At 44.4% G+C, this 24,939-nt stretch overlaps 1 protein-coding gene across 5 annotated transcripts in view; it reads left to right on the top strand.

Moving 5' to 3' along the window:
• Nucleotides 1-4,521: 4,521 nt before the first annotated feature.
• KDM2B (lysine demethylase 2B) overlaps nt 4,522-24,939 on the top strand; it is a 237,367-nt gene continuing 216,949 nt past the window's right edge. Inside the window, exons 1-4 of one of the 5 annotated variants that reach the window (XM_040416126.1) lie at nt 4,522-4,959; nt 5,365-5,509; nt 9,623-9,701; nt 22,338-22,384. In XM_040416126.1, coding sequence (XP_040272060.1) covers nt 4,927-4,959; nt 5,365-5,509; nt 9,623-9,701; nt 22,338-22,384 — 304 coding nt within the window. In that variant the 5' untranslated portion in view covers nt 4,522-4,926. Of the gene's footprint in view, nt 4,960-5,364; nt 5,510-9,622; nt 9,702-22,337; nt 22,385-23,346; nt 23,366-24,939 lie in introns of those variants that run through there. The other 4 variants (XM_040416124.1, XM_040416125.1, XM_040416123.1 and 1 more) reach the window with 4 other exon arrangements.

Here is a 24,939-nt window from a genome sequence, read left to right as displayed (position 1 = left end):
TCATGAATGTTGTTCTATCGTGCCCATAAAAATCGCACGTAAAGCCGAAAAAACCGAGAGGCCGAGAAAATCGTGAGTACTTCATGAACTTTGTTCCATTGTTCCTATACTAAAACTTTTGGATCAGAAATATGAATACCATATATGAACTTGTGCATTATAAAATCGCGAGCACCTCATGAATATTGTTTCACTGTGTCTATAGCAAATTTTTCGATCAGAAAGTTCGCAGAAACGCAACACGCGAATATTCGATCGATTAATATCTACGAATATACAATACTGGCCGTTTAAACAAACGTGTACACTGAACTTTCGATATATCAAGTTTTTAAGTCCCTATAACAGAATTGTGTAGCCTTTTGAAAGTTATCCAGCTACTTCTGTTTGCTCTAAAGGGGCTAAGCTATACAAAGTGTGATGTTTGCATAACTAACATTTGAAGAACCATCAGTCTTAGGTCCCTTTCACACGAGCGAGTTTTCCGTGCGGGTGCAATGTGTGACGTGAACGCATAGCACCCGCACTGAATCCTGACCCATTCATTTCAATGGGTCTGTGTACATGAGCATTGTTTTTCACGCATCAGTTCTGCGTTGCGTGAAAATCGCAGCATGTTCTATATTCAGCGTTTTTCGCGCAGCCCTGGCCCCATAGACGTGAATGGGGCTGCGTGAAAAACGCATTGCATCCGCAAGCAAGTGCGGATGCGATGCGTTTTTCACTGATGGTTGCTAAGAGATGTTGTTTGTAAACCTTCAGTTTTTTGTCATGCGCGTGAAAAACGCATTGCACCCGCGCAGAAAAAACTGAACAACTAAACGCAACAGCAGACAAAACTGACTGAACTTGCTTGCAAAATAGTGCGAGTTTCACTGAACGCATCCTGAACGCATCCGGCCCCAATCCGCAACGCCCGTGTGAAACCAGCCTTACAATTAAGACGTATATATGTGGATTTAATTAAGGTTTTTGTATATGAGTCTCAAGACTAATGCATGTACAATGTTTTAATTTTTAAGAATTGAGTATTGGCCAATACATACTGTGTTAATTTCTATGTATAGGGGATTTCTAAGGAAATAAATTTTAAATATCGCTGCATCTGCGTGACCCTTGTATTTGTGAGTGCCAATCTAATTACTAATCACATTTCTATGGAAATGTTAGCGATAGTGGACCGCTGTACTCGGCTACCTCCCGCTCTTCCATAGAAATGAATGGAGCAGAGAAGCGCTTTTCAGACCAGCCGCTTCATCCATTTGATGGGTGCTCCACAGGGTACAGGAGGCCCTGCAGTATCTTATAAATTTCCCGGCTGCTGGCAGTGGAAGGGGAGAGAACATGTCTGGCCATCCTCCTGGCCTCCCTGCTGTCAGAAAACTGGCTGCTGGAGAGAAGGACTTCTCTGCCGTTGATTTCTCAGGTGTGTGACAGTAGTGAGCTGCAGGAGACTGTAATGGGGAAATAGGGGATTTGTTTACAGCAGACTCAGATATGTGTATGTGTGCTGCTCTCTGCAGAATTCAGAGTGGCATTAGGGGGACTTTGCCCTAGGTCCCCCCAATGCCTCTGCTTTGGGTGCACCCCCATTAGTGCCACAGCTCCAGATGCCCCCACTCTAAATGCACCACTAATATTGCCTCTTCTCCAGTTGCCCCCCTACCTCTGCTCCAGGATACCCACTATTACCCTGCCTCAGGTGACCCTAATGCCTCTGTTTCAGTTATGATCCTCTGTTTGTGCCCTTTGCTCGCGTTGCTCCTCTAGGCCTTTGCTTGGGCTTTGTTAAAGGTTATGACCTGCAAAGGGGGTTGGACTTATGACAGAAAAATTCTACACATTGCGTCACATTCTCCACTTTTGACACGTATGGTTTACATGGCGGCAGTGATGATATTCCGTATTTACAGGCATCACTGCTGCCATGTAGAGAGATACTGGTGGTGGAGGATTTAAAGGGGTTGTCCAGGTTTTCAAGTAGGGATCGACCGATATTGATTTTTTAGGGCCGATACCGATAATTTGTGAACTTTCAGGCCGATAGCCGATAATTTATACCGATATTCTGGTAATTCTGTGCCACCAATGTTTTTAATACTGGGGTGGGGGTGAGGGGCGCACTGCGCCACCAATGATTAATACTTGGGGGCTTGGGGGGGCGCACTGCGCCACCAATGAAGAGAAATCTCTCATTCATTCATATAATGTGTAGAGTGAATCTAAATCGCACCTCCTCATTCCTATGCTTCTGATATGACCATTGTTTACAATTATCAGCATTTCTTTTGATAAAACATGGCTATACAGCAATGCTATCAATCATTTGCTGTGCACTATAAAGAGGCAATTAGTATACAGTTTGATCAAAGAGCATAGGCCCACTTACCGCGACAAGGTTGCCTCTTGTTTAAGTGGGAACCTACTCTAACCATGGCGCGGCTCCTGAGGGGTTAACTACCGCATATCGCAGCTATTGCTCATAGAGGTCGGGAGCCGGCTATGTGATTCTGCAGCCAGCTCCCGCCTCCTGTATATGAATGAATGAGAGATTTCTCTTCATTGGTGGCGCAGTGGCCACAGCCCCTCCCCTCCCCTTGTCCTCCTTCCTCTCACTGGCCGCAGCAGCACAGGGGGGAGGGAGACACTGCTTCCTTCTCCCCTGTGCTGCTGAGGGAACACGGAGAGCGCTGAGAGCAGTGCGATCCTGGTTCCCCATACATTATCGGTATATCGGCAAAACCGATAATCGGTCGATCCCTATTTTCAAGTTATCCTCTCCACACCATAGGGCATAACTATATGATTAGTGGGGTCCGATTCTGCGACCCCCACACATATACCCTGCTGCTCCATTTATTCTCTTTGGGACCACTGGAAATAGCCAGCGCTGTACTCCGCCATCTCCAGCGACCCCATAGAGAATGTATAGCGAGGCAGGGCCTATGCTCGACCTGCCACTCAATCAAGAAGGGGGATCAGTGGGGGCTCCAGGGTTCAGACCCCCACGGATCACTTAGTTATCCCAGATCCTGTGGATAGAGGATAACTAGAAAAGTGGCCTTTAACAGGCGAGCATTACTATTTTAGTTTCATATTTTGGGCCAAATTTTTAACCCCTTCAGGACCCTTCCATTTTTCACCTTAAGGATAGGAAATGTTAAAAGGGGAAACAGCTATGACACGACAGGTGATAAGTGTCTGATTGATGGGGGTCTGACTGCTGGGTATATATAAACAATAAACATATCACATATCGCCACGTCCGAAAAGTCCAAACTATTAAAATATTTTAAAAAATCTGCTGAGATGACCGCCAGAACATAAAAAAAAACTGTGCGATTTGCCATTTTTTAGTCTCCTTGTCCCCCCAAAAAACTAGGATCGGACTGTTCGATTATGAGCCAGACGTTCCATAAAATGCGGAATGCACTCAGCTTTTTTTGGTGTTTAATTTTTTTTGCGTGGTATCGAGAATCGCAATACTTTTTTATGGTATCAAAACCGAATCAAAATTTTGGTATCGAAACAACCCTAGGACATACAGCTATTGAAGTGAACAGTACGGACATGGGAAAAAAATAATTTTGTGTGCAGGAGCCCTAAGGTGTGCCCCCAGAATCAGTTACACTGGTGGGCCATAAGTACCCCAGTCCGACACTGTACCCAGTATACAGCCCTGCTACACCCCAGTACACAACTCATCCTCACTCCGGTATGCATCCGTATGTCTTCCGTTTCCATTCCGTTTTTTGCGGAACCATCTATTGAAAATGTTATGCCTAGCCCAATTTTATCTATGTAATTACTGTATATGCCATACAGAAAAACGGAACAGAAACGAAAACGGAACAACGGATCCGTGAAAGACAGACTGCAAAACACTGAAAAAGCCATACGGTCGTGTGCAGGAGGCCTTGCCCCTTCCCTCCAGCCAGGGATGTGACGATCAAGGACTTTCTATAATACTGGTGTCTTCTTCTGTGACACAAGGGTCTTTGGGCCCCTCAGGCTCCTGGGCCCGGTAGCGACTGCTACCTCTGCACCCCTATAGCTATGCCCCTGGCCCTGCTACACCACAGTACACACACACATACAGCCCTGCTACACCACAGTACACACACACATACAGCCCTGCTACACCACAGTACACACACACATACAGCCCTGCTACACCACAGTACACACACACATACAGCCCTGCTACACCACAGTACACACACACATACAGCCCTGCTACACCACAGTACACACACACATACAGCCCTGCTACACCACAGTACACACACATACAGCCCTGCTACACCACAGTACACACACATACAGCCCTGCTACACCACAGTACACACACATACAGCCCTGCTACACCACAGTACACACACATACAGCCCTGCTACACCACAGTACACCGATCTTCCTCTCAGACAAAAACAACCCTGAGGAAACACAACAGAACCACATGCAGCAGGGGGCGTGGACAGCCGGAGATAAGCCACGCCCCTCCAGAGCGCTGTTGTGGAAACTACAGAGCTGCACGCACCAGTCATAACAAATAAAGACGAGAGCAGCTACTGCGCCTGCGCACAGCCAGCCCCCGTGACCGGCCAAAACATCAATAGGAAAAGGATTGCGAGTGTCAGCAAATGTCTGATTCACTATTACCAGCAACCCACGCGTGTTCGCGGCAAACTTCCCAGTCATGTGGCACCTGCTGCGTCCGGAGCCAGTGTTACCGTCTGTAGTGTCTGACGTCAGCGGCCCCGCAGCCTGCACCGCTTCCTTGTAGTTTGCGGAGCGGGGATCAGTAACTTTTTATTGTCCTGTGTGTGGTGCTGCTGCCTCTACGCCAGAGCGATCGTCCCATCATCACCATGCGCGGCAGACCACAGAGCCTATAACTCAGGAGGCCACTGCTCCATCACTAACATGGAGGCAAAGAAAGCATCAGGAAGAAGACTGGTGTGTAGCGGGGTCCCCGGTGCGGGAGGTCCTTTGTGTGGCTGGCTCCTCGCATGGCTTTGTTATGGTGTGTCCGTGCGGCTGTGGCTGTCCCTGCTGGCTCCCCGAGCAACTCCTCCCTGCAGGAGACAGGCCCCGAGTGTGCGGCTCACATTACACGGCCCCTCTTCCTTGTTTATATCCCCGCACGCACATGGCGTTTAAATGTCCCGCACGGGCTCTGTTAACCCGTGCGGCGCTGTCACTGCTGAAGATAAGGCTTCCAATGACCTACATACTGGTCTACGGTGGTTGTCTGACAACGACAACCCCCAGTATGCACTGAGCGATGCGTGATAATCGATGTACGACCTGTGCACATATGATTGAAGGTCTGAGCGCGTCTTGTGTGTCTTCTCCCCGCAGCGGACCATCAGCCGGACCCAGTACGCGGAGAGCGACGATCTGTCTGACGTGGACGACATGGTCAGCATCCGCGGCTTCAGCCTGGAGCAGAAGCTCAGCTGCAACCACTACCGGGGGGACTACGTGCAGGACATGGACGGCAAAGGTAGAGCTGGGTGCGGGTCCCACGGTCACCTCAGGCTGCTGCACGTACGGCACTGGGTGCGGGTCCCACGGTCACCTCAGGCTGCTGCACGTACGGCACTGGGTGCGGGTCCCACGGTCACCTCAGGCTGCTGCACGGCACTGGGTGCGGGTCCCACGGTCACCTCAGGCTGCTGCACGTACTGCACGGCACTGGAGCTGGGTTTGAGTTTCCCGCCAGTAGTGCTAGGTGTAATGACACCGTGGGCAGCGCAGGCTGCGGGCTGAGGGGGCAGCATATCACACGGGGAGTCTCTGGTCACTGCCATTTGGGGCCCATACAGCTGAGGTCGTTTTTGGAGTTGGGTTGATGCAGATATGGGCTTTTTACCTCAGTAAATACCTCAGCCATGTGTGGTGGGTGGACAGCTTGTCCTGCAGCATTCTGTCACTATAGATGCCTGTGGTTTGCTGGTCTGACAGGGACTAAAGGCACAGGTAATATTATGTAAGGGTACGTGAAAGGGGTTGTCAGAGATGTATAAAAACCGGGCAGTAAATATCATAAAATAAAATAAGTCACCCGTTTTTACCCCTGCCAGTCCTAGCGACGCGCTTCGGATGTCATCTTCCTGACTACATGTCCCTTTCACACCATGCAGCCAATCACTGGCCTCAGCAGTGCGTGGGATGTCACTATTGAGGTCAGTGATGGCTGCAGTGGTGTGTAAGGGTATCGCCGGGGCAGGGGAGAAGAGGGTCGAGTGTGACTTTTTTTTTAGGTATTTTTACGCTTATTCATCTGGGACAATCTCCTTAATTCCAGGCCTCAAGGACCTTTCCTCCATAGTGATATAATGCCACATGACATGGGGCAGCAGGGGTCATTTACTGTAGCTCTGCGCCAGCGTTCTGTCTGAAAAGCTGCTTTATGACAAACTTTAGCAAATTTTTTCGCTTTTTCCAACACCTCTTTTGCCTCTTGTACAAAAAGTGGCGCACATTACACCAGAAATCGACGCCAGCTCCTTGCTGGAGAAGACTTCTGCCCTGACAGGGGTCAGCAGCCTTCAACACTCCAGCTGTTGTGAAACTACGTCTACCAGCTTGCAAACTTGCTCGGTTGTTTTTGTGACACCCTTAGGCCATATCCGTTTTGCGTTTTTTGAGGACACATTGACTTCACAGGGTCCGCAGTCCGCATTTTGTGGTAGAGAATAGGACATATTCTATCGTTTTGCGGAACAGACACGGATTAGGACATCACATGGATGCCGTTTTTTTTTTTGTGGGTCCATGTTGTATGTAAATCGTATACCTGGAGTCATGGGGCGGTGCTGAAGGTCTGCAGGGCGTATTACGCCCTTTCCTCCATGATTGACATCAGCGCTCCGTAGTGCCCCCTTCCCTTCCCTGGTGTGCAGATGGATACTCCTTAGTGTACTGCAGAAGAGAGCAGTACAGAGTAATGACTGCCTCACCTCTGCACAACCGCCATCATTACTACAGCATTTTGACCTGTTTTTCAGCCAGGATCTGTTTTAACAGCATGTCTGGAATGCTTTTTACAAGTGCTGTATTGTGCCGTCAGTTTAGTCATTAAAAATCTGGTGACAGGTCACCTTCCCGCTTCCTGGTAAGCAGCCCGATGCCGCAAACCTATCTAAAAGAATGGCATATAGATGGCACAGGAGCTGTACTAGTACTGTGGTATCTGTAGTGGGAGCCTTCGGTAAGGACCCGTTTACATGGCAGATTTTAACACTGGCATTTAACTGAATGCTGTAGACCAGGCATGGCCAACCTGCGGCTCTCCAGCTGTTGTAAAACTACAACTCCCACCATGCCCTGCTGTAGGCTCATAACTGTAGGCAGTCCGGGCATGCTGGGAGTTGTAGTTTTGCAACAGCTGGAGAGCCTCGGGTTGGCCATCCCTGCTTGTAGACCCTCTTGTGGCTTCTCTACATCAAATGTAGCCAAGCTGCAAACGGACACCCCCAGCGGCTTCAGGGGGCGTCCTTCTGGACACTGCCCCGAGAAGGGACATGTTCTGGCGGAATTATGACAGTGTGGCCGCAACTTAATTCCACTGGCAAATTCCACTGTGTGAATAGGCCCTTATGTGCAGCTGAGCTCCAAGTTTAACAGCCCTGATCAGGCATTAAAGCCAATCCCCAACCTTTAACCCCTTGCATACCATGGTCAGTAGTAACCTCAACATCTAAGAAGGAATCCCATTTGCACGCAATGTGATTGTGGGGTCCAGTGGTTGCTATGGCAAAAGTCCTAACCATGGTCTTTTGGTTGGCCAAATACAGAAGTCTGTTGGGCCCACAAGTAGTGCAGTGTGTTAGCAATCAAAGGATTGCAGGCACAAGCCTCCTTGTGAGATGAATATAGCAAAAAAAACTAAAAACTTGAAAACCAAGCCAATATTAAAATGACATATTTGATATTGCAGCGTCAGTAATGACCCATAGTATAAAGGTCATATTTTATTTACGTTGCATGGTACATACTGTTCAGCCCTCCTCTCAAAAACTGAATAAGGGTCCATTCACACGTCTGTATGTGTTTTGCGGATCCGCAAAACACGGACACCGGCAATGTGCGTTCCGCATTTTGCGGACCGCACATCGCCGGCACTCTCATAGAAAATGCCTTTTCTTGTCCGCAATTGCAGACAAGAATAGGACATGTTCTATTTTTTTGCAGATCCACAAATACGGATGCAGACAGCACATTCCGGCCCCATTGTAAATGAATGGGTCCGCACCTGTTCCGCAAAATTGCGGAACGGATGCAGACCCATTTTGCGGACGTGTGAATGGAGCTTAATGAACGCTACAACTTGTCCTGCAAAAAACATGAACCCCCACAGCTCAGTTGGTGGACAAAAATAAAACCGTTATGGCTTTCAGCAGTCCAAAAAACATTAAATATATAACACAGAAAACTATACCCTTAGTGTACTGACTTGCAGTATAAAAGGTAAGGCCTTTTTCACACTAGCGTTACTTATTTCTGTTCTTCTGCTCCATTTTAGGAGTGGAAATGCCGGATTTGGCACATAATTGACAGGAATGGAGCCAAACAGATCCCATTGACTACAATGAGACCTGTTCGGATTTTTTAGTGGAGAATAAGTCCTGCACTTAGGAGTTTTCTCTTCACTGTTTTTGATGAGCTCAGACTGGAGCCTCCAGCACAGATGTGAACATGTCTCCATACATTCTGCCACCTAGGTTGCTGTGAAGCATTAACCAGCATAAAGTTAGGGTTGTGGAAAGTGGTTGGGACAAATCATGTACCGTTCCTCATGAGCAGCTCGTCCTGCTGCCTCCATGTATCGATGACACTTTCTATTGGAAACTGGAAAAAATGAATAAACTGCAATATAATAACCTTCTGAAATCTCTGGTTTCCATAGCTTCTGGATGCTCCTTCAACCTCCTGAGCAATTTATCCATGTCACATGTCCTACAACTTCAGCCATGGATGGTACATCGCTATGTATGTAGCCCTTTACTTTAGGGACATGTGTATGTGTCCCCAAAGAGGCAGCATCTATGATCTGTGGCAAGGAACAGAGGATATTTCAGAAAATATTCTTTTTTTTTATCGACCGCTTTTGCTATATTGTAAAAAATCAGAGAACCTTATCAACTCCTGGGTTTACATCCCGGTACAGAAACAGGATAAAATATGCTATTATGTCCAGCAAAATGCTGGAATCCTTAATGGAAACCCGACAAACCCCATTATAGTCAATGAGATCTGTTGGTATCTGGCTTATGCTGAATCAGGATCTTCTGCATTTGTGTTCATATAGTGGAACAAAAAAGCTGAATTTCACCGCTAATGTGAGCGCAGCCTATAGAATTTCCTCAACCACTGGCTCCCAGCTGGTGTGCAAAGTCAGGTATCTTACATATATTAAGTCCTGCTCACACTCGCATCTTAGTTTCTCTTTATAGTGGAAATCACAACGGTTAAGACCAGCACCCATACGTACCGATACCCATTGTTCTGACTGCATGCAGCTCAGGACTGACGGCAGCGTGCGTTATGTATTATTTTCCCTTTTACACTAACATTTACTGAAACAGATGGTTCTTTTTATATTTTTCTACAGATTTTACATATGAATATGTTCAGAGAGAAGCACTTAAAGTTCCAATTCTTTTTCGCACTAAGGATGGATTGGGTATTAAGTAAGTACCCCTGATTTAATTTCCCACCTCTGTTAATGAATATGTACTTTGCTTTCTGCACTGTTAGTACAACTCCCAGGGCATGCACAGGACAGAATATCTGTGGCCTCAGTGTACAGTACCACGCAGTGCTCTCTGTTGAGGCCGGGACAGAGGGCTGTACTGTTTGTGCTAAGGTAAACGGGCACAGGCACTGATTTCAGGGCCAGGATAACACTGGAGAAAACTGGCTCTGTTACTCAGAAAGCGAGGAGGTGATTGGAAGGTAAAGGGCCGGAGCGCTGGTAACCAAGCGGCTTGGGTTTAGGGCTGTTTCACACGAGCGGATGCCGTGCGTGACATCCGCTCCGTGAATGACAGCCAAGACCCGATGCAGACTGCAGAAGCAGGGAGCATTAACATGATTGATAATGCTCTGTGCCTCTCTGTGATCTCTTTACTACGAAATCACAGTGAGATAAAGTTGTCACTGTGATTTCGTAGTAAAGAGATCACAGAGAGGCACAGAGCATTATCAATCATGTTAATGCTCCGTGCTTCTGCAGTCTGCATCGGGTCTTGGCTGTCATTCACGGAGCCAATGTCACGCACGGCATCCGCTCATGTGAAACAGCCCTTACCCTCAGTGCTTTTGAGTGCTAATTTGCGTGTGAATTAAAAGTTGATCTTTCCCCCTTCGCCCATGACAGCACCCTTGGATAGTGTCCGCCCCCTCCTCAGGACAGGAAACAGGAACCACAACCACTTTAAAAGGAGGGATCAACCCCCTACACGCCAGTTTTGTTTCCTGCCCTAAGGGACAGGGTTGGCTATCCACAGCCACGAGGATCTAAGGAGTTGCGGGCGCCCCGTGTATTTAATTATAAGGAGGGCTTACCCGGCGGTGTAAGACTTCTGAGGAAGCCGCTGCAGAGCCTGAGCCTCTGACTCTTCCTCCCGCTCCGGTCCCTTCTCGGTTCAGGAGGTTCGCATGCCTCCCGGACGTGCGGACCTCTGCGGCCGTGTCCGCATGTTCGGCTGCCGACGTTTGACACACTTCTGGTTTCTGGCAGTAGGAGGAAGCGCGAAGCTGTAGACCGGAAGTGGGGGGGAGCCGGTGCCCGCCCCTCAGAGTTAAAGATCAGCCAGCTCATACTGCTAGCCGGAGAAGAAGCTAGCTGTCTGTTTCTCTGTTTTCGGCTACTACAGCGTGTGACCATGGAGCAGACACAGCGCGCAGATCCCACTGAAACCACCAATGAATCTTCGTTACCATGGTGGGGTAAGAGGGGTGAATACCCCATAAACTCTAAGGTTGCAGTTTCTTATGGGGCTATTTTTCTGTATTTAGGTCTCCACGGAGAGCAGAAGGGTCTCCAGATCTAAGAATAGAGGGTGTGCTATATGTAAGAAAGTTACCCTCGGTCTGGGGAAAGCCTATCTGTCAGACCTGTGTAAGCAAGTTATTGGAGGATGAGGCCCTGTCTCTTATGACCAGTCTTAAACAGATGATCCGGGATGAAGTTAAGGAGTCAGTTAACAGCCTCTTAGAAGGTCGCCCCAGCACTTCTGCAGCTGCCTCTACCCCCATCCCCCCTCCAGCAATCACGAATTACTGTCTGGATTGGAGGAAGAGGGAGAAAGACCGTCATCGGATGAATCCTTTGATGATCATGTATCTGGAAGACCGCTTTTTCAGCCCGAGAATATTAATTCTCTGCTCAGGGTTGTCAGAGCCACCATAGGGTTAGACGATTATAAAGTGCTACAGTCTGTATGGGACTCCATAGAAACATAGAATGTGTCGGCAGATAAGAACCATTTGGCCCATCTAGTCTGCCCAATATATCTGAATACTATGGATAGCCCCCGGCCCTATCTTATATGAAGGATGGCCTTATGCCTATCCCATGCATGCTTAAACCCCTTCACTGTATTTGCAGCTACCACTTCTGCAGGAAGGCTATTCCATGCATCCACTACTCTCTCAGTAAAGTAATACTTCCTTATATTACTTTTAAACCTTTGCCCCTCTAATTTAAAACTGTGTCCTCTTGTGGTAGTTTTTCTTCTTTTAACCACCTCAGCCCCCAGTGCTTAAACACCCTGAAAGACCAGGCCACTTTTTACACTTCTGACCTACACTACTTTCACCGTTTATTGCTCGGTCATGCAACTTACCACCCAAATGAATTTTACCTCCTTTTCTTCTCACTAATAGAGCTTTCATTTGGTGGTATTTCATTGCTGCTGACATTTTTACTTTTTTTGTTATTAATCGAAATTTAACGATTTTTTTTGCAAAAAAATGACATTTTTCACTTTCAGTTGTAAAATTTTGCAAAAAAAACTACATCCATATATAAATTTTGCTCTAAATTTATTGTTCTACATGTCTTTGATAAAAAAAAAATGTTTGGGTAAAAAAAAATGGTTTGGGTAAAAGTTATAGCGTTTACAAACTATGGTACAAAAATGTGAATTTCCGCTTTTTGAAGCAGCTCTGACTTTCTGAGCACCTGTCATGTTTCCTGAGGTTCTACAATGGCCAGACAGTACAAACACCCCACAAATGACCCCATTTCGGAAAGTACACACCCTAAGGTATTCGCTGATGGGCATAGTGAGTTCATAGAACTTTTTATTTTTTGTCACAAGTTAGCGGAAAATGATGATTTTTTTCTTTTTTTTTTTTTTTCTTACAAAGTCTCATATTCCACTAACTTGTGACAAAAAATAAAAACTTCCATGAACTCACTATGCCCATCACGAAATACCTTGGGGTCTCTTCTTTCCAAAATGGGGTCACTTGTGGGGTAGTTATACTGCCCTGGCATTCTAGGGGCCCAAATGTGTGGTAAGGAGTTTGAAATCAAATTCTGTAAAAAATGACCTGTGAAATCCGAAAGGTGCTCTTTGGAATATGGGCCCCTTTTTTTTATACAAAGTTGGCATTTGACCAAGATATTTCTCTCACCCAGCATGGGTATATATAAAATGACACCCCAAAACACATTCCCTACCTTCTTCTGAGTACGGAGATACCAGATGTGTGACACTTTTTTGCAGCCTAGGTGGGCAAAGGGGCCCATATTCCAAACAGCACCTTTCGGATTTCACAGGTCATTTTTTACAGAATTTGATTTCAAACTCCTTACCACACATTTGGGCCCCTAGAATGCCAGGGCAGTTTAACTACCCCACAAGTGACCCCATTTTGGAAAGAAGACACCCCAAGGTATTCCGTGAGGGGCATGGCGAGTTCCTAGAATTTTTTATTTTTTGTCGCAAGTTAGTGGAAAATGCTGATTTTTTTTTTTTTTTTCATACAAAGTCTCATATTCCACTAACTTATGACAAAAAATAAAAACTTCCATGAACTCACTATGCCCATCACGAAATACCTTGGGGTCTCTTCTTTCCAAAATGGGGTCACTTGTGGGGTAGTTATACTGCCCTGGCATTCTAGGGGCCCAAATGTGTGGTAAGGAGTTTGAAATCAAATTCTGTAAAAAATGACGAGTGAAATCCGAAAGGTGCTCTTTGGAATGTGGGCCCCTTTGCCCACCTAGGCTGCAAAAAAGTGTCACACATCTGGTATCTCCGTATTCAGTAGAAGTTGGGGAATGTGTTTTGGGGTGTCTTTTTACATATACCCATGCTGGGTGAGATAAGTATCTTGGTCAAATGCCAACTTTGTATAAAAAAATGGGAAAAGTCTTTTGCCAAGATATTTCTCTCACCCAGCATGGGTATATGTAAAGTGACACCCCAAAACACATTCCCCACCTTCTCCTGAGTACGGAGATACCAGATGTGTGACACTTTTTTGCAGCCTAGGTGGGCAAAGGGGCCCATATTCCAAAGAGCACCTTTCGGATTTCACTCGTCATTTTTTACAGAATTTGATTTCAAACTCCTTACCACACATTTGGGCCCCTAGAATGCCAGGGCAGTATAACTACCCCACAAGTGACCCCATTTTGGAAAGAAGAGACCCCAAGGTATTCGCTGATGGGCATAGTGAGTTCATGGAAGTTTTTATTTTTTGTCACAAGTTAGTGGAATATGAGACTTTGTATGAAAAAAAAAAAAAAAAAAAAAAATCATCATTTTCCACTAACTTGTGACAAAAAATAAAAAATTCTAGGAACTCGCCATGCCCCTCACGGAATACCTTGGGGTGTCTTCTTTCCAAAATGGGGTCACTTGTGGGGTAGTTATACTGCCCTGGCATTTTCCAGGGGCCCTAATGTGTGGTAAGTAGGTAAATGACCAGTGAAATCCGAAAGGTGCTCTTTGGAATGTGGGCCCCTTTGCCCACCTAGGCTGCAAAAAAGTGTCACACATCTGGTATCGCCGTATTCAGGAGACGTTGGGGAATGTGTTTTGGGGTGTCTTTTTACATATACCCATGCTGAGTGAGAGAAATATCTTGGCAAAAGACAACTTTTTCCATTTTTTTTATACAAAGTTGGCATTTGACCAAGATATTTATCTCACCCAGCATGGGTATATGTAAAATGACACCCCAAAACACATTGCCCAACTTCTCCTGAGTACGGCGATACCAGATGTGTGACACTTTTTTGCAGCCTAGATGCGCAAAGGGGCCCAAATTCCTTTTAGGAGGGCATTTTTAGACATTTGGATACCAGACTTCTTCTCACGCTTTGGGGCCCCTAGAATGCCAGGGCAGTATAAATACCCCACATGTGACCCCATTTTGGAAAGAAGACACCCCAAGGTATTCAATGAGGGGCATGGCGAGTTCATAGAATTTTTTTTTTTTTGGCACAAGTTAGCGGAAATTGATATTTTTTATTTTTTTCTCACAAAGTCTCCCGTTCCGCTAACTTGGGACAAAAATTTCAATCTTTCATGGACTCAATATGCCCCTCACGGAATACCTGGGGGTGTCTTCTTTCCGAAATGGGGTCACATGTGGGGTATTTATACTGCCCTGGCATTCTAGGGGCCCTAAAGCGTGAGAAGAAGTCTGGAATATAAATGTCTAAAAAATTTTACGCATTTGGATTCCGTGAGGGGTATGGTGAGTTCATGTGAGATTTTATTTTTTGTCACAAGTTAGTGGAATATGTGACTTTGTAAGAAAAAAAAATAAATTCCGCTAACTTGGGCCAAAAAAAAGACTGAATGCAGCCTGACAGGGGGGTGATCAATGACAGGGGGGTGATCAGGGAGTCTATATGGGGTGATCACCCAACTGTCATTGATCACCCCCCTGTAAGGCTGCATTCAGACGTCCGTATGATTTTTACGGATCCGATCAGTCTATCAGTGGATCCGTAAAAATCATGCGGACATCTGAATGGAGCTTTACAGGGGGGTGATCAATGACAGAGGGGTAATCAATGACAGGGGGGTGATCAGGGAGTCTATATGGGGTGATCACCACAGTCATTGATCACTCCCCTGTAAGGCTGCATTCAGACGTCCGTATGATTTTTACGGATCCGATCAGTCTATCAGTGGATCCGTAAAAATCATGCGGACATCTGAATGGAGCTTTACAGGGGGGTGATCAATGACAGGGGGGTAATCAATGACAGGGGGGTGATCAGGGAGTCTATATGGGGTGATCAGGGGTGATCAAGGGCTAATAAGGGGTTAATAAGTGACGGGGGGGGGGGGGGTGTAGTGTAGTGGTGCTTGGTGCAACATATTACTGAGCTGCCTGTGTCCTCTGGTGGTCGATCCAAACAAAGGGGACCACCAGAGGACCAGGTAGCAGGTATATTAGACGCTGTTATCAAAACAGCGTCTAATATACCTGTTAGGGGTTAAAAAAATCACATCTCCAGCCTGCCAGCGAACGATCGCCGCTGGCAGGCTGGAGATCCACTCGCTTACCTTCCGATCCTGTGAACGCGCGCGCCTGTGTGCGCGCGTTCACAGGAAATCTCGCGTCTCGCGAGAGGACGCACCGGCGCGTCCACCCAGAACAACAGGACCGCCGCAAAGACGCAATCCTGCGTACGGCGGTCCTGAGGAGGTTAAATATGCTCTCTTCCTTTACCGAGTTGATTCCCTTTATGTATTTAAAAGTTTCTATCATATCCCCTCTGTCTCTTCTTTCTTCCAAGCTATACATATTAAGGTCCTTTAACCTTTCCTGGTAAGTTTTATCCTGCAATCCATGTACTAGTTTAGTAGCTCTTCTCTGAACTCTCTCTAGAATATCTATATCCTTCTGGAGATATGGCCTCCAGTACTGCGCACAATACTCCAAGTGAGGTCTCACCAGTGTTCTGTACAGCGGCATAAGCACTTCACTCTTTCTACTGCTTATACCTCTCCCTATACATCCAAGCATTCTGCTGGCATTTCGTGCTGCTCTATTACATTGTCTTCCCACCTTTAAGTCTTCTGAAATAATTACTCCTAAATCCCTTTCCTCAGATACTGAGGTCAGGACTGTGTCAAATATTCTATATTCTGCCCTTGGGTTTTTACGCCCCAGGTGCATTATCTTGCACTTATCCACATTAAATTTCAGTTTCCAGAGTTCTGACCATTCTTCTAGTTTTCCTAAATCCTTTTCCATTTGGCGTTTCCCTCCAGGAACATCAACCCTGTTACCTATCTTTGTGTCATCAGCAAAAAGACAAACCTTACCAGCGAGGCCTTTTGCAATATCACTTATGAAGATATTAAACAAAATCGGTCCCATTACAGATCCCTGTGGAACCCCACTGGTAACATGACCTTGTTTTGAATGTTCTCCATTGACTACCACCCTCTGTTGTCTGTCACTCAGCCACTGCCTAATCCACTCAACAATATGGGAGTCCATGCTCAATGACTGCAGTTTATTGATAAGTCTTCTATGTGGGACAGTGTCAAAAGCCTTACTAAAATCTAGATATGCGATGTCTACTGCACCTCCACCGTCTATTATTTTATTCACCCAGTCAAAAAATCTATAAGATTTGTTTGACATGATCTCCCTGAAGTAAACCCATGTTGTTTTTCATCTTGCAATCCATGGGATTTTAGATGTTCCACAATCCTATCCTTTAATAGGGTTTCCATTAATTTGCCTACTTTTCCATTAATTTGCCATGTTTGAGGGCCTGGGTCCAAGAAAAATGAAGGGCTTTGATGTACATGAAAATATTTCTGCTGTTATCAATAGGGAATGGAGTATGCCAGATAGAATTTTTTTTTATTCCCTCTTCCATAAAACGTAAATATCCATTTCATGAGAGTCTCTGCTTGTTGGGATAGGGCCCCAAAACTAGATGCCCCAGTCGCCAAGATTTCCAAAAAAAGCGGCCCTTCCCTTTGAATACACAGGCTCCCTAAAGGACCCCATGGATAGAAGGGCTGAAATTTATTTAAAAAAGAGCTGGGAAGCTACGGTGGGAGCTTTTAGACCTACCATTGCGGCCACTTCCGTGGCTAGATCCCTAAAAATTTGGATGAAAGATTTTGAGAATCATAAAAAGGTAGGAACCCCTAGAGAGCAGCTGTTGTCTTCATTTCCCACTATTTTTAATGCCATTGATTTTCTAGCCGATGCGTCGGCAGATTCGTTAAAATTTTCTGCTAGAGTTTCCGCCCTATCTAATTCAGGACGTAGAGCCATTTGGTTGATGGATTGGAAGGGAGATTCTACCTCCAAGGCCTTGGATGATTTGCTTGAGAAGGCCTCAGACAGAAAGGGGTTCCCTTCAACCTCCTATAAGACCCTTCCGTCCTCAGACAAATAAGGGTGGTTATAGGAGAAAGGAGGTGTCTAGGCAAACTTCAGGTACTACCAGAAGGTCCAAGGTATATCTTTTTTTTTTTTTTTTTTTTTTTTTTTTTTTTTTTTTTTTTTTCTGGAGCTGAGGCCTCAAAGAAGCAGCCGCAATGACGCCAGGACCCCGGTAGGAGGTCGGCTTTCTCACTTCGCAGAACAGTTTCAAAAGATATCAAACAGCCCATGGATAATATCCATCCTAAGGGAGGGCTACAAGATACATTTTTAGAGGTTGCCGCCAGGAAGATTCATTATAACAGATTATCGTTCAAGTCCTTAGAAACAGGCGGCCGTAGTTTCGGAGGTATATTCCCTATTGAAAAGAATGTTCTGTTGGAAGCTGATAGGGCTCCTATCGTACAATAATAAATTTGAAACTTCTCAACCAGTTTCTAGTGTATGAAAGATTTTGTATGGAAACGATCAAGTCAGTGATTTTAAATCTGTTTCTAAATTGTTTTATGGCGTCCCTGGATCTCAGGGATGCCTACTACCATGTCCCTATACATCCCAGTCATAAAAAGTACCTAAGGGTAGCGGTTCAGTTGGAGGACAGGGTCCTGCACGTGCAATTTCGGGCGCTCCCCTTCGGGTTGTCGCAGGCCCCCAGGGTATTCACAAAGATTATAGCAGAGATGATGGCCCATTTGAGGTAAAAGGATTTAGTCATTATCCCATATCTAGATTAATTTCTCCTTCTCTCTCAGACATTCACACAGCTGGAGGTGCAGATTTCATGGTTCAGGGAAGTATTGGACAGATTAGGATGGGATCTAAACATAGAAAAGTCCAGTTTGATTCAGAGTCAGGTGTGCACCTTTTTAGGGATGACTCTAGATTCCAGGTCACAAATGTGCCTGCTTCCTCTTCACAAAGCCTGTCTGATCAGATCCAGAGTTCAGTACCTGTTTTTCCATCAGTCCATTTCCCTAAGACAAGCCATGTCAGTTTTAGGGCTTATGACAGCTGCCATTCCGGGGGTGGAGTGGGCCCATTTCCACTCGAGACCACTCTAACTGCAGATTCTGGAAGTCTGGGACAGGAGTCCTTTGTCTCTGGACTCTGAGATTAATTTATCGCCCCAGACGCTTTCCTCACTGTAGTGGTGGATGAATCTATCAAACCTCCAGGGGGGAGTTCCGTGGCAGAGACGAGATGTCTTACTCCTGACCACAGATGCAAGTCCTTACGGTTGGGGGCCCCACATAGAATCCCTCCTCCTTCAGAAATCTTTGGATCTAGAGATTCAGTCCCAATCTCACAATTTCAGGGAGGATACAGACAGGGAGGTACCAGATCCCCGAGTCTAATGTCCCTCAGTCAAAAGATCTTTTGTCTTGCAGAGGATTCTCTTTTTGTCAATTTTTGCAGTACATCTGAGAAGAAGGGACAATGTCCCAGCAGACTTTTTAAGTCTCCATCATCTGCATCAAGGAGAATGGTCTTTGGACCAGCAGATATTCAATAAGATAGTTGCCTTATGGAGTCTTCCAGTGACAGACCTCTTTGCCACCAAAATCAAAAGGAAGGTAAAGAGGTTTCTTCTCTTTTTTTCCAGAAGAGCATCCAACAGCGGTGAATGCTCTAGCTCTGTTATGGAGAGAGGGACTTCTTTATGCTTTTCCCCCATTAAAATTATTGCCAATAGTCCTGAAAAATAAGGGAGGAGAGTGCTCTAGTCATCATGATAGCTCCCTTCTGGCCCAGGAGGGTTTGGTTTTCCTGACTACGCAGAATGTCAGTTGCACCCCCTTGGGTTCTTCCAGTCTTCCCGGGACTTCTAGCTCAGGGTCCCTTCCTTCACCCAATGGTAGAGAATATTTTGGAGGATCGGGTGATAATTTCACCAGATCCTTAATTTTTACCGAAGGTGTCTTCTTCCTATCATCGTTCTCAGGACATCATCTTACATTCATTCTGTGCCTCTGCAAAAAATAGGAAAGAGTCAGAATTCCACTGTCTAGATGTTAGGTTTCTATTGCAGTACCTGGAGATCACTCAACCTTGGAGATTTTCCTCTAAGCTTCTTATTTCCTTTCAGGGCAAAAGAAAGGGTTTGGCCGCTTCCTCCCAGACTATAGCCAGATGGATAAGGCAGGCTATTCATTTAGCGTATTCCTCCAAGGGAGTTTCCCCGCCTATGGGATTTGGAGCCCACTCTACCAGAGCGGTCTCCACGTCCTGGGCAGGAAGGGCCTCTGCCTCCATAAAGCTAATTTGCAGAGCTGCCACCTGGAGTTTTCCTCACACTTTTTTTTTTTTAGGCATTACAGGCTTCAGTTACCCTCTAATGAGGGTCTTGTATTTGGACGTAAGGTCCTTCAGGCAGTTGTCCCTCCCTAATTTGATCCTGCTTATAGATACAAGGGTGCTGTCATGGGCGAGGGGGGAAATATGTGATTACACTTACCGGTAATCTTTTTTTCCTTGAGCCTATGACAGCACCCTTGGACAGTGTCCGCCCCCTCCTCAGGACAGGAAACAGGAACCACTTTAAAAGGCGGGATCAACCCCCTACACGCCAGTACTATTCCAAGAACTAAGGAAACACAAACGTCTCATAACAATAACAACTTTTCTATACAAAAAGTAAAAAAATAAAAATTATAAGTATAGGAAAGTTGTTATTGTTATGAGACGTTTGTGTTTCCTTAGTTCTTGGAATAGTACTGGCGTGTAGGGGGTTGATCCCTCCTTTTAAAGTGGTTCCTGTCCTGAGGAAGGGGAGGACACTGTCCAAGGGTGCTGTCATAGGCTCAAGGAAAAAAGATTACCGGTAAGTGTAATCACATATTTCTGAAGACTGCAGGCTCGGATTTGGCATCTACAGGATTTGGCATCCACAGCACTTTATTGTGATATATGCAGAATATGTGAATTTTCTTAAATTCAGGCACAATGGACAATCATATAGTGGTAAATATACATTGGGCCCACGTTTTGGCCACAAGAACCTTCTTCAGCAGTATGCCTGGCTGGCTACGTGTATTGCTGAGGGAGAGCCTGGTTGTCGAAAGTAATTTTTGTGCTTGCAGATTCTCTTTAACACAGGACTGAATTTGTTACAAGTATTTGTTACGATGCAACATCTAAATTATCTCTAGACCAGATTAAGGGGCTATTTAAACGGGTTTTCCAGGCTTTTCATATCCTCAGCATAGGTAATCAATATCAGATCAGCGGGGGTCTGACACCCTGCACCCCCACCGATCAGCTGTATGAAGAGAACGCATGCGTGTCGTCTCCTGTCTGTTTCCTATTTCTGCTCGCTGCTGCTATGTCTATGGCAAGCAGGAAGAGAGACAGGAAATGGCGTATGCCTTCTCTTCATACAGCTGATTGTGGGGGTGCCGGACCCCTGCTGATCTGATCCTGAGGGATAGGTCATCATAATGAAAAGCCTGGAAAACCCCCTTTTTAAGTGGCAGATTTCTCTTCAAATCCAGAACAGGATCCACCTTGGTAACATGCATGGCTAGTACTGTAATATACAGATTTTTTTCTGCGCTTTAATCCACATGTAAAATACGCACCGTATCATATCTGTAAGATCATTATGTTGCTTCTCTTACTGAGAGCAATAATTCTTTTCATTTGGCTAACAAAGTACCAAATGTTCTTGAGTTCTTTAGACTAACGGCTCTTTGTAATGAGGGAGCCTGTCGCTGTTTCATGCTGAGGCTGATAACTGGTTCCCTTTAAATACACAGTCGAGGTCAGAAAATTCCTGCTACTATAATTCAGATAAATGTAGTTGTTTTTAGAGGATGTCTAACATTTAATAGCAATTCTTAAACCTGGTGAGTCCTGTTTGATTAGCAGATCAAACTGCATTTGACGCATCTTTTATGGGCGCCGTATAGTTATGTATATTGTTGTATGGTAACAGAAAATAATACAGTGGATATAAAAATCTACACACTCCTGTTAAAATGTCAGGTTTCTGTGATGTTAAGACAAAGATAAATCATTTCTGAACTTTTTCCACCTTTAATGTGACCTATAAACTGTTCCACTCAATTGAAAAACAAACTGAAATCTTTTAGGTGGAAGGAAGAAAAAATATAAAAATTAAAATGATTGCATAAGTGTGCACACCCTTAAACTAATACTTTGTTGAAGCACCTTTTGATTTTATTATAGCATTCAGACTCATACCCAAAAAGACTATCAGCATGGCACATTTTGACTATATTCCTGCAGCTCCTTTAATGTTGCTGTAGGCCTCTTGGTAGCCTCCCAGACCAGTTTTCTTCTCATCTTTTCATCAATTTTGGAGGGACGTCCAGTTCTTGGTAATGTCACTGTTGTGCCATATTTTCTCCACTTGATGATGACTGTCTTCACTGTGTTCCATGGTATATGTAATGCCTTGGAAATTCTTTTGTACCCTTCTCCTGACTGATACCTTTTAACAATGAGATCCCTCTGATGCTTTGGAAGCTCTCTGTGGACCATGGCTTTTGCTGTGGGATGCGACTAAGAAACTTCCAGGAAAGACCAACTAGAGCAGCTGAACTTTATTTGGGGTTAATCAGAGGCACTTTAAATGATGGCAGGTGTATGCTGACTCCTATTTAACATGATTTTGAATGTGATTGCTTAATTCTGAACACAGCTACATCCCCGGTTATAAGAGGGTGTTAACACTTATGCAACCACATTTATTTATTTATTTATTTTTTCTTCCCTCTGCCTAAAAGATTTCAGTTTGTTTTTCAATTGAGTGGTACAGTTTATAGGTCACATTAAAGGTTGAAAAAGTTCTGAAATGATTTATCTTTGTCATTTTTTTACAGCACAGAAACCTGACATTTTAACAGGGGTGTGTAGACTTTTTATATCCACTGTATATTGCTTATAAAAGATATTCTGTATTTTTATTGTAGGATGCCTGAACACGATTTCACTGTCAGAGATGTGAAACTACTGGTGGGTAAGTGGTTACTGGTACTTTGTATTGATCTTTTTGGATATCTTTTGAAGATCATTGTCATTATTGATTTACACATGGAGGGAGATTTATCAATGTTTGTTTTTATTCAACAGTAGTGTGTTAAAAATAAATAATAATAAAAAATAAAGCAGATTATGGCACACGCCACGTTTGGATCTTAATTTTTGGGCGTCCTGCTCTTTGCTGGCATAGACAAAAAGCCAAAAGATGTGCCAAATTTATTAAGAGGCCTGTGCGTAAATTTGGCGGACCTTACTCAAGCATAATTTTTACTAAGGCTAGCGTAGGAAACGCCAGTGTTAGTAAATCTCCTTCGTAGAATATTATGCAGCAGGTAGAACCATAGCTACACTGGAGATCAAGATTTGAGAACAAACAACAATTTTGTGAATATCAAGGTCATTGCATACTTGTTGAAGTTGCTTTAATTAAAGCATTTAAGATGCACTCTGGTGCTCCAAATCAAGGTACCCTCAAGGGGTTAATAGCCACGCGTGGAGAGACACACGCTGACACAAAGCTGGTCAAGGCAATCTGTACGTTTATTACAAGAAGTAAAGCAGTTATACACCTTCAGGGAGGCCGTCCTTCCTGAGGCACATGCCATGATTTCATTGACTTAAGAAGGAAAAGGAGATTAGATGACACTTGGCTTCTGCGCAGTATGCACTAGCTCATAAACTTTGGAATGTGGATTAATATAAACCTCTACGGGTCCGCGCCATGTTGTAATGGCGGTCTTCCTAAACTCAATACTACATACGTCATATGTGACACTTCAAGGAGGTACTTTTCTATAGGCAGTGAGTAGACATGTGTATTATCTAGTTAAATAATTGGCTTAAGCATTCTTTCACAGTCTATACATCTGTAACCAGAGGAGAAGTCGGCCCAGCTGCATGCCCCCTGTTGACTGAACAAAGGGATGAGGGGAGGCTCCTTGAGACAAAGGAAGAAATAGTTTGTAACAGCTTCAGAAAAGTTAACTAGTTACAGTCCTAGAGATACAAAATATAGAATAAAATTCACACATCTCTATCGTACTCCTCTTTGAAACTATCTCAATAGCAGTAAAAAAATATTATTTTAAGCATATTTCATGAGTTGGATATATATTGAGAAGCACAGTATAAAAAAGTTCAATGAGATATTTGAAAAATAACCCTTTCAGATACCTCCCAGTTATTGGAGTTAATCTGGCTCCTGGTGCTAATTTCCTTATTTATCCGACAAATCTTATTTAAACTGGCAGTCTAACTTTTCAGTGACTTTGCAAGATCGTTCCAAAACGAAGTTGGTCGTTCCAAATCTGTGATTTCTAGGATATTGCATCTTTAAACTGTTACAAACCTATTCAAGTCTCCAAGAAGGCTGGTCATCCACGAAAGACATACAAGAAAGGACAGGATAATGCGGAGAATCTCAATGCAGCTGGAATTGTCAGTTCAGCCCTTAACAGCATAAGGATCTGTCTCCTCATACAGTGTCTAAATGTTTAAGAGCATTTGGACTGAAAGACCCACTCAGCAGTGACCCAACCTCTCACTTTTTGCTGAGGACATGTTGTGTGGACAGAGAAAAAGTCGTCCAAAGTTCACTTTAGTGATGAAAGCAATTAAATTTTTTTGGATCTGATGGCAAACATTATGTTCGTTGTGAAACTGGGGAAAGACTGAAAGTGTGTAAAGAATTCAGTGAAAGGTGGAGGAGGAAATATGATTTGGGGAATGTTTTCGGCAGCATGAGTTGGGACTCTTGTACAGCTACATGGCAGAGTGAATGCTAATTGTTTATCAGAACCTTTTTTGACACATGTGGTTCCTTTACTGTATTCTTCAGTCAATTGGCCATTAGCAATTTTCTTGTAGGACAATGTCCCCTGTCATACAGCAAAACGGATAAAGTAGTTCCTCGAAACTGAAAACCTTGAAATAATGAAATGGTCCGAGCCCTGATCTGAACCAAATAGAAAACCTCTGGAAAATCCTTGACAACAGTTATGGCTAGGGTTGTCATGATGCCAAAATTTAGATTCAATTTTGATACCATAAAAAAGTATTGCAATACTCAATATCAAAAGAAAAATTAAACGCCCAAAAAGTTGTGCGCATTCCGCATTTTATGGAACATCCAGCCCATAATAGAACAGTCCTATCCAATTTTTTTTTATTTATTATTTTTTTTTTTTATATTACGGCTTTCACCACATAGAAGATAATTTATAATGTTTTACATTTTTGGATGTGGCGATATGTAATATGTTTATTTTTTTTAATCGTTTTATATATTTGATAGTAAAATTGGGAAATTTTTTTTTTTTTTTTTTTTATAATTACTGTTATAAAATAATAATTAGGGTGAATAGGACATGGGTTCTAGCCCCCTAATAGGACAATGCTTTGTGCACACAGAAGCAGGAAGCTTACCATGGCAGCCATGGAATGCTGCCATGGTAACTGATCGGAGCCCTGCTATTGCTCCACCAATTAATATTATTAACCCCTAAATACAAATGTACGCGGTGGGTGCCGGCC

The sequence above is a fragment of the Bufo bufo genome, chromosome 2, assembly GCF_905171765.1.
Source record: "Bufo bufo chromosome 2, aBufBuf1.1, whole genome shotgun sequence".
Lineage (NCBI taxonomy): Eukaryota > Metazoa > Chordata > Amphibia > Anura > Bufonidae > Bufo > Bufo bufo.
The sequence above is the reverse complement of the archived record's forward strand: the minus strand, read 5'-3'. Positions and strand labels throughout refer to the sequence as shown.